Consider the following 14653-nt stretch of genomic DNA (forward strand, 5'->3'; position numbering starts at 1 on the left):
ACACACAAAGAAATATTCACTGATACAGAGCAATCAGTTATCCTTCATTTTCAAAGTTCAGCTAGTATTATATAAAAAGGAGATGGTAGTGAACACATACCTCTGCTTGAATGGAGTGCACAATGCTAATAATATCTGAAAGATAACATGACATTTGGGCACTGCTGCATAAAATATGCATGGCCATTTTAAACATTCAATAGTCTATTTTACAGGTAATATCAACATGAGAGGGACACAATGCAATTATCTTACACGCAAAAGTATGTAAAGTGGCCTTATGGAATATAGCCTACCATGGTGGTAAGAAAGCTAAATGAATGTTTATGTACATGCAGATATCAATTAAAAGCATACCTAATTGGAGAAAAAGTCCAGCGTGAAGAGCAAGTAGCAGGCTGTGAGCAAAGTACACTCATAAAAGTGTATATAGTCACTTTTCACTATTTCAAGCAGGACCATAATTCATGTTTTTAATAAACAGTTCTGTAGTGCACTCACAGCAAATGCTTGTTTTGGTGGTCAATTGTGCAACACCCACAACTCACATTCTAGTGTTCAGTATGTCTGGCTCTTTGCATGCAAAAAATTTTTGCACTTTTGTTTTAAAGCAATAAAACATTCACACCCCTTGTCCTGAATTCTAGTCAATCTTTCTCCAATTGTCTATGGATATGGAAGCAGAAAGATTTCAAACATTTTAAGAAGCCATCACATATTCTATGCTGGGCTCAGTTTCCATTAAGTGAGGGGCCATATTCTACTCCATGAGCCTAGAAATCAGATGTAGTGATTTAGTTTCTGCAGATTATCTTTTAATCTCTGGTCCAAACCTGCATATTCTGTTCAAAGTGGCTATTTGTCTCAAAGGCTGAAGTAAACACATCAGTCACAGTTTAACAATAAAGAAACAGAAACACCAATCCATAGAAAGAACACACAACTTTGTGCATCTATGTGCCTTATAAGAAGAGAAAGGGAAGGCAGGTCTAATATATGGTTACATCTGTAATGTAACGTAAACATAAACAGTTTTTCTTATAATATATCCAAAAATTGCACATATATCCAGAAGAGAAGCACAGGCTCAACACAAGAGCTATCCATGTTCCAACAAACATCCCCAGATTTGGGAATTCAATACTGGTCAGCAGCTCCACCGTTTCAGAGCTAATCAAGCAACCCTAACCACACTGAGCAGACAGATTAGATACAGTGGGATTAAATTGCCTCTGCAGGGAAAGGCCAGTGTGACGGGTTAAGGAAGTCAGAAAAGAGGTCTAAAGGCCAAACACACCTTCAGGCAGTTATATTTCTCTATTAGAGTCACTTTCATGTGCACTTTCATAAGAGTCAGTGATATCTCTACAATTTTGGATTTTCAAAAGTAATCACTTAAAAATCCTGATAGCAGCTATGAGGTCAATTCCAAAGGAAGCTGCAATGGGGCACAATTTAATTGTGTCTGCCCAAACTATCAGCTCTCAGAGAACTCACAGTGTGTATTTGCTCATGTGACCACTTCTTCCCCAGAACCTTGCCTGTACAAAGCCAATGTAGTTGTGCAGTTTACTTATCACACCAAGCTGAGCTTTAAGAAACATTTGCGGCCGTCAGCCTAGCTGGCTTTCACTTTGCTTTGGAAAATGGCACACAGTGCAATACTGAATACTTTTCAAAAAACAACCCTGATTTTATACATCAGCTGGGTAAGAATATGAGGACAGTTTTTTAAATACGTGTTGGCTTCAGTTCCCCTAGGATCTTATGGTGCATGTAGTTAGCAACATGATGAGTAAAACTTCATAAATAATCTTTACTGATCCTGCTCACTCCGTTAAAGGAAGTAATTGGCAGTATATTGAGGTGATGACTAAATCTGAAAAATCAGATAAAAAATGACAAAGCAAAAATACATTTACAAAGAGAACTCAGGGAAAGGATGGGGGCAGGAGCTAAATCTGAGTGGGAAAATCACCCCTATTCTTCCATTCCTCAATTCTACAACCTATTTTTTCTGTTAAAGAGAAAGTTAATTATTTATTTAGGAGGCAGTGAGTACCATTAAATCACTGTTCTCTGTCCTAGATCAAGATTGCGACCCCGCCCCCAAATCCTGTAAAAGCTATGCATCCAGGAAATGTGTCCAGTAAATTGGATAAAAACAGGGATAAGCTGACAAAGATCACAGGGTCAGGAGGTCTTTTTTTTTTTTTTTAAGGTTTTGGTGCTCGATTGGGGATGACTCATTTCTGTTTAGTCATTATAGCAACTTTGCTTCAAAACAGGCATATCAGAAATAATGGCTTCCTTACTACATTTTCACCTTCCTCGCCCACTCACAGTGGTGTGATGATTTTCAGACCTCTCCCATGCGTGCAAGACTGGAAATAGAACTTCCTGTTGAAATCTGTTTGCTCAGTGCTGGTGACCTCAAGACCTAGATAAGAATGTTAACACAGCATGAAACTTGTGCCAAGGAAAGGATTTGGGCTTATCCAAGTGAAGCAACCACTCCTAGGAAACTAATGCTGCCGCATAATTTTCACTATGCGACTGAGCGAGTCTATAGTGGCAAAAGCCAGATACTGACAACAAAGCCAGTCTTCAAGGCTGACTTGACATTCCTTGTCCAAAGACTTTTCGGCAAACTTAATCATCAACAGGGTCCGTTTGATATCCAGCCAGTTTTGGAGCACAGCCTCTCTTTGTGAAGGTTTAGCAGAGGCCCTGAGACTCTGAAACAAATCCTCCCGAGGACCCCAAAGCAAACACTGAAGGACACCCTTGGCCTCAGAGATCAGGATCCTTTCGGAGGGGTTGGGGTTCAGCAGGCAAGCAGCCAGCTTCTGAAGCCCCAGAGAATAAAGTGACCGGCGAGGGATTTGGGGTAGGTCAGCCCAAGTGTATTCCTTCTCTTTCAGCTCTGGATTCTCATCAAAAGGGTTGGGCAGGTGCAACATTTCGTAAATGAGGATGCCAGTCTGGAACTCGTCACATTTCTTATACTGCATGGCGGTGATGATTTCTGGGGCGAGGCGAGACTGGTCCTTCAGAATCTCTGGATCCACCATGTGACTCTTTTGCTTGGCTTGGGAGAAATTGCTCACCAGAAGCCGGGTGGGGGAGGCAGTGCTGCGGTTGAGCTCCGCCGAGTCATGGTTCAGAAAGCTTTTGCTTGGCCGACAGCCTACCAGCAAAAGGTTCTCCAAACGCAGATCGCAGTGGGTGATGTGATAGGGTTTTAGGTGCTCTAGACCGGAACACAACTGTAGGAGTAGTAGGCACACTTGTCTTTCATACAAATCTGGACATCTAGAGTGGTGATCCACAGAATTTCGCACAAAATCGGCCACTGATAGGTAGGGAACCTCACGGGTAATAACAACAACTCTGCTGCGCTGCTTACTGATGGTGCTTTGTAGACCTGGACTGTCCTGAGAAAGGTCCAAAGCAGAGAAGCTCTCTTCGCTCTTCTGTTCAACCTCTTCTTCTTCTTCAGGTGAACTGGGATCTTCCCACGGAAGGAGACGAACAGGTACATCTGCCAGAAAGTGGCCACAATCCTGCTGTATGTTGAAATGAATGGCCAAGCTCTGGCGAATGGCCAAACTGTGATAATACTGCTGGGATTCTTTAGCTCTGCTCTTGCAAATCTGAAGGCAGAGGGGAAAAATAATAATAAAAAAGGTTTGAAATAAGTTAATGAAAAACTGTTATTTGAAAACACATCCACTTGTGCCTCTTTACAAATAAAGAAAAGCAGCTACTGAAAAAAGTGATCCATAAAGGATTCTGAAGAGGCATGAGCAGAAAAGGAGACCTAATTCAGCAATGTATTGTATTTGCTGAAGCTGACGGTATTAAGGCACCATCTTCTTTATCTGCTAGAATCTCTCCCTCTCTCCCACATATTTTGTAGAAAGCAAACAGTAATAAGAAAACATTTCTTTAAAAATAAACAATATGTAATAGAAATAAGCCAAGCAGCTAGAGATTCAATGTCAAATTATTCACATTAAAAAAAGAATACATCTTTGAAGGCCTACTGGAAGACTTTTCCTGGGAACATCCTGTAAACATATGGAATATAAAGTTATAAAAAGGGCTTTATTGCATGAACTTATAGAATGCTAACAAAAGCAATTAAACCTAGCAGCAGAAAAATCTTCATTACCTTGACTGCATAATGGTTAAGCGAATCTTTTGCATAAGAAGCAGGGTAGTAGATAGCGTCTCCTGCCTCGCAGCAGGGCTTGTCACTGGTTAATCTGAAATCCGACCAGCTGTCTACCCCAAATCGAAGTTGATCTTTCTGTCCGGCCATAAAAAGATCCTCACATCTGACAGATAGTTTCTTCAGTGAATCTGCGTGAAGGCTTCTGATCTTGCTCACTACCTCTTCTCTGTTTTCAATTCCTCTATAAAGCGCTTGCTGCTGTGGCTTTTGGGCAGCTTTACTCGCCTTACTGTGAGTAACAGGTCTAACGGAGACAGACTCCATGCTACTGGAACCGCTCTTCTTAATACTGATAGCAGCGAGGTTGGTGCTAGGTGAAACTGGCAGCCCTTTGTCTGGGGGTCTGCCCAGAGAATCCCCGGATTCATTGTCCACTGCCTTGAATTCTGAGCTGACAGAAGAGCAGATGCTGCTTCCTTCCCAGTTAGTGTCGATGTCATAGGTAGGGTTAGCCATCACACAAAGGCTATTTTCAACAGCCTGCTTCTGGAGGTCTTTCGGGAGAGGTTCAGTGTGCGCTCTCAAAATAGTCTTCTTTGGCAGTGGAGGTGGAGTGGGATTTAAGATGGCTGATATTTCTGGATCAGATATTCCCCCAAATGCAATGGCATCCTCCAAAGCTCCCTTGAGTTGCCGTGGATGCTTTGAAGGCATCATTGCTGCTCTGGACTGCCCTGTGGAGTAATAAAACAATTGAAAGGGTTTTTTTTTTGTGACTCAATAGTATGCACAGATATAGTATATATCAGGATTTTATAGCTGAGTAGCTGGCCAGGAAATAACTGTACTTTTTATAACAAACCCATTTTCCACCAAATGGAGACAATCAAATAAGATTACAATTATTATCATATATTATTGTGTATTATTGCTTTGAAGATGCAAAACATATTTGCTTTACACAGAACATAAATTCAAATTCAAATTTATTTGATTTATATACCGCCCTTCTCCCTTGCGGGACTCAGGGCGGTGAACAGGCACATTAATAAAACAGCAATATCATAATATTTAAAAATATTTAAAACTAATTAAATTATTTGTCCTGTCCTAAAACCCACTATAATAATATAAAATTATACCCAATTTAAAATTGTAGAGTTTCAGATTTATGCCAGACCGGCCTCTTGGAACAGATAGGTTTTTAGGGCTCGGCGGAAGAGGCGTATGTCCCCCATTGTACGGAGGTCAGGGGGCAGCTCATTCCATAGGGTAGGAGCTGCCACAGAGAAGGCTCTCCCCCTGGGGGTCACCAGCCGGCATTGTCCGGCCGACGGCACCCTGAGGAGGCCTAATCTGTGGGAGCGGACTGGTCGAAGGGAGGTATGTGGCAGAAGGCGGTNCCATGTAGAGGGCGTTGCAATAGTCTAGGCGTGAGATGACGAGGGCCTGAGTGAGTGTGCGCAAGGCGTCACGATCCAGGAAAGGGCGCAACTGGCGTATCAGACGTATCTGATAAAAAGCCCCCCTGGCCACGGCCGTCATATGATTGTTTAACGACAGCCGGGTATCCAGGAGGACGCCCAAGTTGCGTGCCCTTTCTACCGGGGCCAGTGTTTAGCTAAAATGTACCATATAAGTTATGTCACCTTCTTCTAATAGCTGTATGCAGCTAAACATTAGATGCCCTATGTCAATCTGATATTTGGAACCGAAGGAATCCTATAATGTTGTTCAAAAAGTGAACAGCACATATCTCAACTTGCTTTGCCTCTTTTTCAAAAATATACGTATTATGTTAAAAGGAAGCATTGTGGTCTTCACCCAGGACAATGTAGCTCTTTTCTCTTTACACCTCACCAGTTAATACTCTCAATTCAGCTAAAAAGTCTTTCCTTGAGCTCAGCAGCTCATTTACTGGGTGTTTTTCCCCTATACATTCCTTTCATGCCTTGTAATCCTGTCTTCCCCAAAGCAATATTTTTGCCAAGCACCGTCTTTTTCGTATGACACTGTTTTGAAGAATGCATTTTGCTGAACAGAGATTAACTGAAAGAAAGCTGTTTGCCTTGCTGACTGAAGATTCAGGAAGTTGCAGTCCCATATGGCAAGCCAAGCTGGTTTAGCAAATCACTTCTCAAACTAAAGCATGATACTCCACACAACCTAATTATGGCCACAATTACATTTGCTAATATTGCATGCACAGTCCTTTTACAGAACACAAAAAGAATATCCCTGTTCCAAGACGTTTACTACCGATAATTCAACAAAAGGAAAGTAATAAAGGAAGCAGAAGAACTAGATAATGAACGGGAAAATGTGCCATTATTTCAATTACACTTGTTTTGCTAGAATAGGGCAGGAGAACGAAATATCTGTGGCTCTAAAAGGGAGAAGTGACAAACTGGGAGGTCTTGTGAAGAAGCAACAACTTTATGTGCTTTTAATCTTCTGGGAATGTTGTATTGCTATACTGCACAATTGTTGTAAACTGCCAGAAATCATGACCCATGAGTCATACATAAATTTAACAAAGAAATCCAATAGGTTTTGCCTAATACTGTTCAGGCCTAGTATTGTCTGTGAACCCAGCCAATAACCAAGCCACATTTTGTGCAGACGTAAGGTACTTACCTAAGTTACTATATGTAGCACTACAGGCACTCATGTCAGAAGAATCAGACATTTCTTCTCTCTCATCTTCCAACCGTAATATTTCTGGAGTGCGGAATGCAGGACTGTCAACGTCCTGCTTTTCAAATGCAGAAGTTGGAATTGGAGGGAATGCATTTTCCACAGTTTTTGTTTTCTCATCAGGCACTTGACTGAAATAAAAGCAAAGTATAGTTCACCTGCCTGCCAAATGTCAGTTATCTTTAATGAACTGTGTTAAAGAACATAAAAAAAGCATAAGAGTTTCTAGAATGCTTTAAAAAACGTAGGCAAGCATTCTAAACTGTACAAACAATGATAGTAGTTACAGTTATTTATATCACACTTAAAAACCTAGTATGGAACAAAGACAAAGGAGTATCAATTAAATTAGAAGAGTTAATGTGCCTTGGAAAAATTACACAGGATTCACAATACAGAATATAGACCCCATCACTGAACACAACTGATCAGAGTTCCAGATTCCAGCTAAACATCTTGCAATACTAGAAATCAATACTTAGTACCTCTTTAGTTTCAGCCCAACACAATAACATTATCAATATACACATATCCATTACCACATTCAAGGAATTTTGTAATGCTGACATAAAGTCATCCACAGAAGTTAGTACTGATAAAAAGGTGAAGTTAAAAAGTCATCTTATTATCAGTGTTGATATTTTATTAACATGCAGAACAGTGTAAACATAACAAATTGCACAAAAAGTGAAACCATTAAAAGGTTAGCCCAAGTAACTTTGCACATTCAAAACTAAAACTGTGGAGTTGTAAATTCACTTTGGGAACTGAAGGTATGGAAAACACTTTTCTGTTTAACAAACTTTGCTCTTTGCTCTCATTAACTCCAATACAACTGCTCCATTCAAAACAACCCCACCTAACAGTTGCTTAATTTGAAGGAAGAATTCCTGCTGTGGAATAGTATTTCTACAAACTTCTCTGGATTGATAAGTTTGGAACAGACTCATTTCTAGTCCCCATGGAGGAGAATCTCTTTCATGCGCCCCTTTCAGAAATGTGCTACCAAAGTAAATTCATCAACTGAGAAGGTAAACAAAAAGGAGAAACTCACCCACTATACTCACTCACACAGTTCCCCATTAAAGGAAATTCTCTCAGAGCCTTCTTGAGCCTTTTAATCATGTCTCGAAACTCTGGTGAAGCATTTATTCCACTGGGGTCTGGTGAGCTATAAGTTGTGTAAAGCAGTGAGCAACAAAGACTAAAGTCTGCACAGAATGATATCACCTCCTGCACCTTGATGTTTACCTTCAGGGGTTGGTCTGGGGAATGCGCCAAAACACCTTAGAAACTCTGGCATAAGCAAAGTGCAAGCTTTCTTTGTTAACCCTTTCTTTACTACAGAATAGCGTGCACATCTTACACCTTGTTACTCTTCATTTGGAGAATGCTGGAACAAAGATGAATTTATTTAAAATTGTGGTAATTGGCTTGTTTTGGAATTGGACCAATAAAGGAGCTGGGCTAATGGAAGAAACAAACATAGTACTTTAGCCGCTCACAGCTATATAAAAAAAATGAGAGGTTCTGAGAATACAGTTGTAAGACTAGTATGCAATTATTCAGCTCCTATTGCAAAAGAGGGCAGAATTCTCTCATTTCCAATAAAACAAATTAAAGTAGGAAAAAATGCTATTACCAAGTATTTCTTAAGTTTCAGAATCCTTTCGAAGGAAGGAAATGAAAAAAGAAAGGAACATCAAGGACATAGTAATCTGCTCCCTGCTTCTACAGTGCAGCTACACAAAGAAAATTGAAGGAAAGTTGTGTTTTCATCAAGATGTATTTTCATCAAGATGTGTTTTGATGTGTTTTATTCAGCTTGCAAGACCAGTGCTGCCCACCATGTGCAGGCCAAACAAATCATTTTACTGAATTAACTGTAAACATTTTACTGCTTAGTTGCATATGGGCAGAATACAAAGAATTGTATTTTTTAATTTCTATTGATATACTATTATTTTCCTAAACAATTAAATTAAAAAAAATAAACTGACCGTCAATAAGTAGCATTAACTAAAGAAAAATCATGTGTGATTCTTTGTAAAACAATACAGCCAATTCTATATCCCACCTCGAGATTCATAACAATAAAAGCCCAACTGAATGTTCTGAAGTTATGGAATGGACAGAATGTGAATCTTCGACATTCCTGTTTAGCCATAAAGGTCTGGGCGCAGCTGTGTCAGGTTGATTTTACTGATTTATATCCGGATGCTGGTAGATCATAGTACCAAAAATTATTTTTGAAATTACAAATAATTTGAGATAGTTAACATATTGGCTGAGGAAAAATGTGGGCTGATTTAAGAAGTAAATTAGTGGTTTGGCTATCAACAGAGTTAATAGCTGGTCATGTGAGGGAACTAGGAAACTGTAGATAAGGGGCTGATTTACAAGAGCTGTAAATCACAAAATACTAGTTTTCACCCTAATCATTGCTGGATGCAGAGGTAACATAATCTGAATAGTCCCAGTTTCATGCGAAACATTGTTAGAATTTATGAGAATTTAAGTGAAATGGCATCTGTTATGCAAAAGGTAAAATAAACAATATTTGGGTCAATTATACATTCATTTGGACCTAAGCCTTTACAGTATCAACTTTTTGAATAAAATCAAATCTCTTCGTTTGAGCTTGTGTTTGCATGAGCATTTTTGGGATAAAGTCTCATTCAAATTTTTAGGTACTATACCCAAGTAGCACAAGTGTTTTTTTTTTTGTAGCAATAATTCTTTGGAAAGGGAAGTAGTGGTATGAAAGAGAAAGCAGCAATAGAAAGCTGAAGATTTTCTGAGTGATTCAATATCCATCCAGCCACGTATAAAAGATTGGGTGTCTGTCACTGGTATATTAGAAAGAATGAATGTTCATTAATGCTGCTTGAGGAGAAACAAAAAAAAAGATTACCTGTAAAAGTTAGCTACCTGGGATGCTGCTATCAGCTTTAATTTGCATTAATTAATGCCTTTTTATCTTTGCTGCTTGTGGAATTGCAACATTAAACCATAGGAAATGAAGTGTGTATGTTAAAACAATGCTTTACCCTATAAAGATATATCACGATGGGCTGTATCTAAATGTAATCCTACTTATTTACATTTTCCCTCCTTTATTCCTCTTAAGATATTAGCTGTTTGCAGCAAAAAATTTTTAAAAAAAAATCTATGTGGAAATGTGCCTTGAAACATGATTCAGGAAGATATGAAAAATAAAGTATGAGTTTTGTCAAGTCTTCATTCTCAGAAAGCATAACATTGTCTACTCATAATGCTGAGGATAACAAGCAATAAATCTGTATGCAGAAACCGGAAGGCTCCACTTCATTAAATGACAATCTAATATTTCTAGCCTTGAGAAATTTGTCTGTAAAATGTTTTAAATGAAGCAGCACTGAATATATGAAATACACTCCTAATCTAATTGAGAAGGATGTGTAAGGAAGGCAGAAATCAAATTTTTAAAAGCCTGTATTTTGAAATTCCAGACTTCTATTTTAACACCTGCATATAGGCCAGAAACATGATCCATATTTGTAAAAAAGTAACATAGTTAAATTACAGATTTTGAAGTTAACCCTCTTTTCTCTCCTCTATTCCAGAAGTCCCTACTGGAAACAGCCCTATGTTTGGACAATTGTCTTTCTGATCTACATTTGTCCATCTAAATCAATTTGTTCCATTAGAAGAATAAACTGAGACACAACATCAGCTGTTTACAAAAGGTGCGGGCTACTAAAGCAGAAGCATATCATGGTAAATTATCTCGTTTGGGTTTTTTTGGGGGGGGTGAGTAAACTTCACAAGTAGATAAAATATCCTAATATATGAAAGCTTATCCCATAACAATTGTTTTACTCTTTAAAAGTCCATCAAACTTATTTGTCCTAATTGAGGAATGGCATGATCTTCTGCTTGTATCTAGAGAATATAAATTATAGAATAGTGCTTACAACAGTGCAAAGAACTAAAAAAAACATACTGAGCAAACCAAGTTATTAAAAATGTAATTAGAAAATCCAGTGGCCAATTAGTGATGTAAATTTTACCTGAGAATTTCCTTTGGAAGTTGAGGTGAAGAGGAATGGCTCTTTAAGTTTTCTTCTGGCGTCTCCAGTTGTTTTTCCGTCTCTCCCCTCTCTGCTGTCATAACTTCAATGGTGGGCTCCACTTCAGTTTTGGTTTGATTGGTTTTTGTTTCCAACTTTGCCTGATCACAGTTAAACATAAAAACAACTGAAGGTTTCTCACTAGAATCTGTTCTGGATTCGCTGAACCAATTGTGACGTTCGACAGGAGGTGGCGGAAGCATATGAATGACAGTTCCATCAAGACCCACAAGTTTCCCTTTCTCTCTTTCTCTGTCCTCCTCTTCTTCAGTCTTTCTGCGGCGAAAGAAGCTCTTAAACGATATCCATCGCTTAGGCTTGGCATCAACCGCTCTCCTACCTTCCGAGTGCAAAACGGATTCAGCCTCGGTGGACCTAGATGGGCTCAGGGGTTTGCTCCAATTGCCGAAATGTTTTTGCAACACTTTGCTGGCATGATAAGGAGAAGAGGTGGACCGGGGAGGTGGGAAAGGGGGAGCCTGCTCAGTTTTCGGACTCTGAGAAATTGCCATGGGTTTTGAAGGCTGCACAACTGGGGATTTTGATGGGATTTCTTTGGACGTAACTTCTGTGGATTTGATTCCCTCGGCATTCGGATGAGATTGCATTGAAAACAGTGAATTTGGTCGCACTGGGGTGGTCTTGTCTGGGTCTGCATCAGGAGGTAGAGAGTAGAGTTCTTCCACGCTGCAAGACTTAGGGCCAGTCTGAGGGGCTTCAGGGGGAGATTGTGGAGGTTGGATTGATGCTACAATCTGCGACAGTACTGCACAGGCATTTTCCCGACCGTCATTAAGTATTTCCTGTCTATCTTCTACTTCAGTTAAAGAATCCTGAAAAGTTCTTTGTACTTTTGTTGGGGAGCCACGGCAAGAGGGTTTGGGTGAAGTCTGACCTTTTCCAAGGCAGCTATTGAATTCCTGAACCTTCTGAGCTACAGAGGTCAGTCTCCTCTCAGTGTTATTGCCTGAACCTTTTGCTTGGGGTAATTCTGCAGACCTATTAGGTGTATTTTCAGATGCGGTGCTTCCTGTTTCTATTTCTTCATACGTATGGCTGATGATACTAGTGGTTTTATCTTTAACAGAGAGATTGCCATTAGTGCCTAAAAAGCTTTTATAGATGGCCAAGTTGTCATATGCATTGGGATTTATTACAATAGGAACTTTGATGGCATTCTTGGAACATCTAGCATAAGTTGGCTCATCATGAATAATAATCGGGAAGGGGGGCATGCCAGCATTATTATAGCTGTTGAACTTTATTTCAGACAAGTTAGGGGACTTGACCGGGATTGTTTTTGTAGAAATATTTGTTGATGTAGGCGAAGTGGGAGCAGATTTATGGATATTTTTCCTTACAGGAACAGAAGGCCCTGGAACATTGGCAGTTAATTCCACTTTGGGGATTTTTTGTCGCGGACTTGTACTAGAAGTCCAAACTTCCTGATATCTGGCAGTGTTGGATTTTTTAAGATTAGGAGTTACTTGCCCACATGACACAGAATGAGACATAGCATTTGTACTGAGGGCATCTGGTGAATTTGGGTTAGACAGAATATATCTGGTATCCAGTTTTTTTGCCCGATTCTCTATACATTCATGTGTCATGGCTGCTGATACATCCACTATTGTGTAAGGTTTGCACACTGGTTGTTCCATATTTACTACTCTGTAAGGCTTTGCTTGTTCTTCCATGGGGATCAAATTTGTAGTTGTCTGAACTGGCATAGTTAAGGAACTTTTCCATTCTTGCTTATCACTGGGAATAGCAGTCTTGCTATCTTTTTCTTCTAGCCTAATGGCAAGCACAGCTTTGTGGGTCTCTACAATCTGGGTAGCATTTTGAGTGCTTTTAATTGAAACTTTAACTTGCTGGTCATCAGAAAACCTGTTATCACCTCCTTCCATTAATCCGCTACCTTTAGGACTGTTAGGAGACATTTTACCATTGCAAAGCTTTTGTGAAGAACTGCTGGCTGTTCCGGAATGAGATTCTTCAGTCAGAGAAGAATCAGGGGACATAGAATCAGATGAAACCATACTTTGCACGCCTTCCGGTCCAAAAAGAATTACAGGGTCATCTCCATAGCCATTCAAAATTTCATCATAGCTGTCATCGTAGTCTACCGCACAAAATCTCTGGAGAGACTTAAGCCTTAAAGGCACTGTATTCCATTTCTTGTCCACACAAAATCGAACAGGTGACAGCGTGTTCGCCCTAAAGTTAGCAAAACGTGGCTGTCCCCTCATGCGGATTTCCATTGCTAACAACTCTTCATCACTTTCATCCCAACTCTCATGATCATCATGGATGCTGCCAAAAAACAGATCATCCTCACTTTCATCTCCGCTGGAGAATTCCGGGTAGCAGAAACGGCCACCTTCACTGCTTATTACAGCAGTGGTTCCACTCAAGACAACATGCTTATTTTGTGACTTTGTTCCACCCATCAGGCAACTTGGAGGAATGTTTCTTTCTAATGACTTCTTATAACAAGTGTTTATTCGTCCCAAGAATACTTCCCTTGAATTAATTTCATTTCTTGTTAGGAAAGTTGAATGATCTAAGCCGGCAATTTCCTTCAATACATCAGTGAGTCCATTATTGTTGCTTGGAGCTTTATCTGTATCATCATTATTTCCAAAAGATCTATGAATATTGTTGTAACTTTCAACCTCTTCTTTCTCTTCTTCTTCATTATTATTGTTATTATTCAGTGGCTTTTTCTTCAAAACAGTTATATTTTGATTCCAGCCTACAAGGGCTGGTTTGTTCTCACCAAGATCTTGGGAGGTGATTTCACCACATATACTCTGTCCATCTATTGTCACCATGGTGGGTTTCACAGCGATGGTGGGTTTCTTTGCCACGGGTGGCCGAAAATTTCCTGTATTCTTATTATGCTGGTTGCTGTGAATTGCATTGGTTTTTATATTTGAATTTGAGACTGGAGCTTTTTCAGGGCCTGGAGGCAGCTGATGCAAGTTTTTTGGCTTGAAGCAATTTTTACATTCACCAGGTTTCCACACATGTTCAGTGAAGGCATTGCAAGCAGACATTTTCTGAGGCCCAAACACCCAATGTTTAAAGATTGTTCAGTGCGTGCTAAGATCATTCCTTATTATTTAATGCTGTCTTGCTTGCATAATCAAATCTGGTTCATCCTAGGAAAGTAAAAGAGAGAGATTAAAAATCAGTGAGAAGTGAATGTACAGACTGCCGCTCAAGGAGCTGATCTTTCCAACTTCATTAGGCTTCGTGTTGATCTTTTTAGTGACAAAATAGGAACTAAGTTTAAGCTTAATCTATTCCATAATGATGTTGTAAGATAAAACAACTAAATATTTTTACAAGTAGCCAGCTATGTTTTCAAATATAGTAAAAGTACAAGGGTAAATTTTCATCTCATGTTGATACACAGTAAATAGAAATAATGATCTATAGGTTTGTGTAAATGCTACATGGAGGCCGTACGGGTCTGGATGGGGAGAAACAGACTCAGGCTCAACCCTTCCAAGACTGAGTGGTTGTGGCTGCCGGCTCCCAGGTATGGTCAGCTGATTCCATCGCTGACTATAGGGGGCGAAACCCTGGCCCCCTCGGAGAGGGTTCGCAACTTGGGGGTCCTCCTGGACCCACGGCTGACACTGGACGACCAGTT

At 39.8% G+C, this 14653-nt stretch overlaps 1 protein-coding gene across 1 annotated transcript in view; it reads right to left on the bottom strand.

Annotated features, from left to right (window-relative positions):
• Window positions 1-1894: 1894 nt before the first annotated feature.
• Window positions 1895-14653, bottom strand: part of PEAK1 (pseudopodium enriched atypical kinase 1) — a 19536-nt gene continuing 6777 nt past the window's right edge. Inside the window, exons 2-6 of the mRNA XM_029284504.1 lie at window positions 10930-14156; window positions 7932-8048; window positions 6818-7008; window positions 4178-4914; window positions 1895-3656 (exon numbers count right to left, since the gene is read on the bottom strand). Coding sequence (XP_029140337.1) covers window positions 2526-3656; window positions 4178-4914; window positions 6818-7008; window positions 7932-8048; window positions 10930-14051 — 5298 coding nt within the window. The 5' untranslated portion in view covers window positions 14052-14156 and the 3' untranslated portion in view covers window positions 1895-2525. The remainder of the gene's footprint in view (window positions 3657-4177; window positions 4915-6817; window positions 7009-7931; window positions 8049-10929; window positions 14157-14653) is intronic.

The sequence above is a fragment of the Protobothrops mucrosquamatus genome, unplaced genomic scaffold (genome assembly GCF_001527695.2).
Source record: "Protobothrops mucrosquamatus isolate PMUCROS unplaced genomic scaffold, P.Mucros_1.0 scaffold660, whole genome shotgun sequence".
Lineage (NCBI taxonomy): Eukaryota > Metazoa > Chordata > Lepidosauria > Squamata > Viperidae > Protobothrops > Protobothrops mucrosquamatus.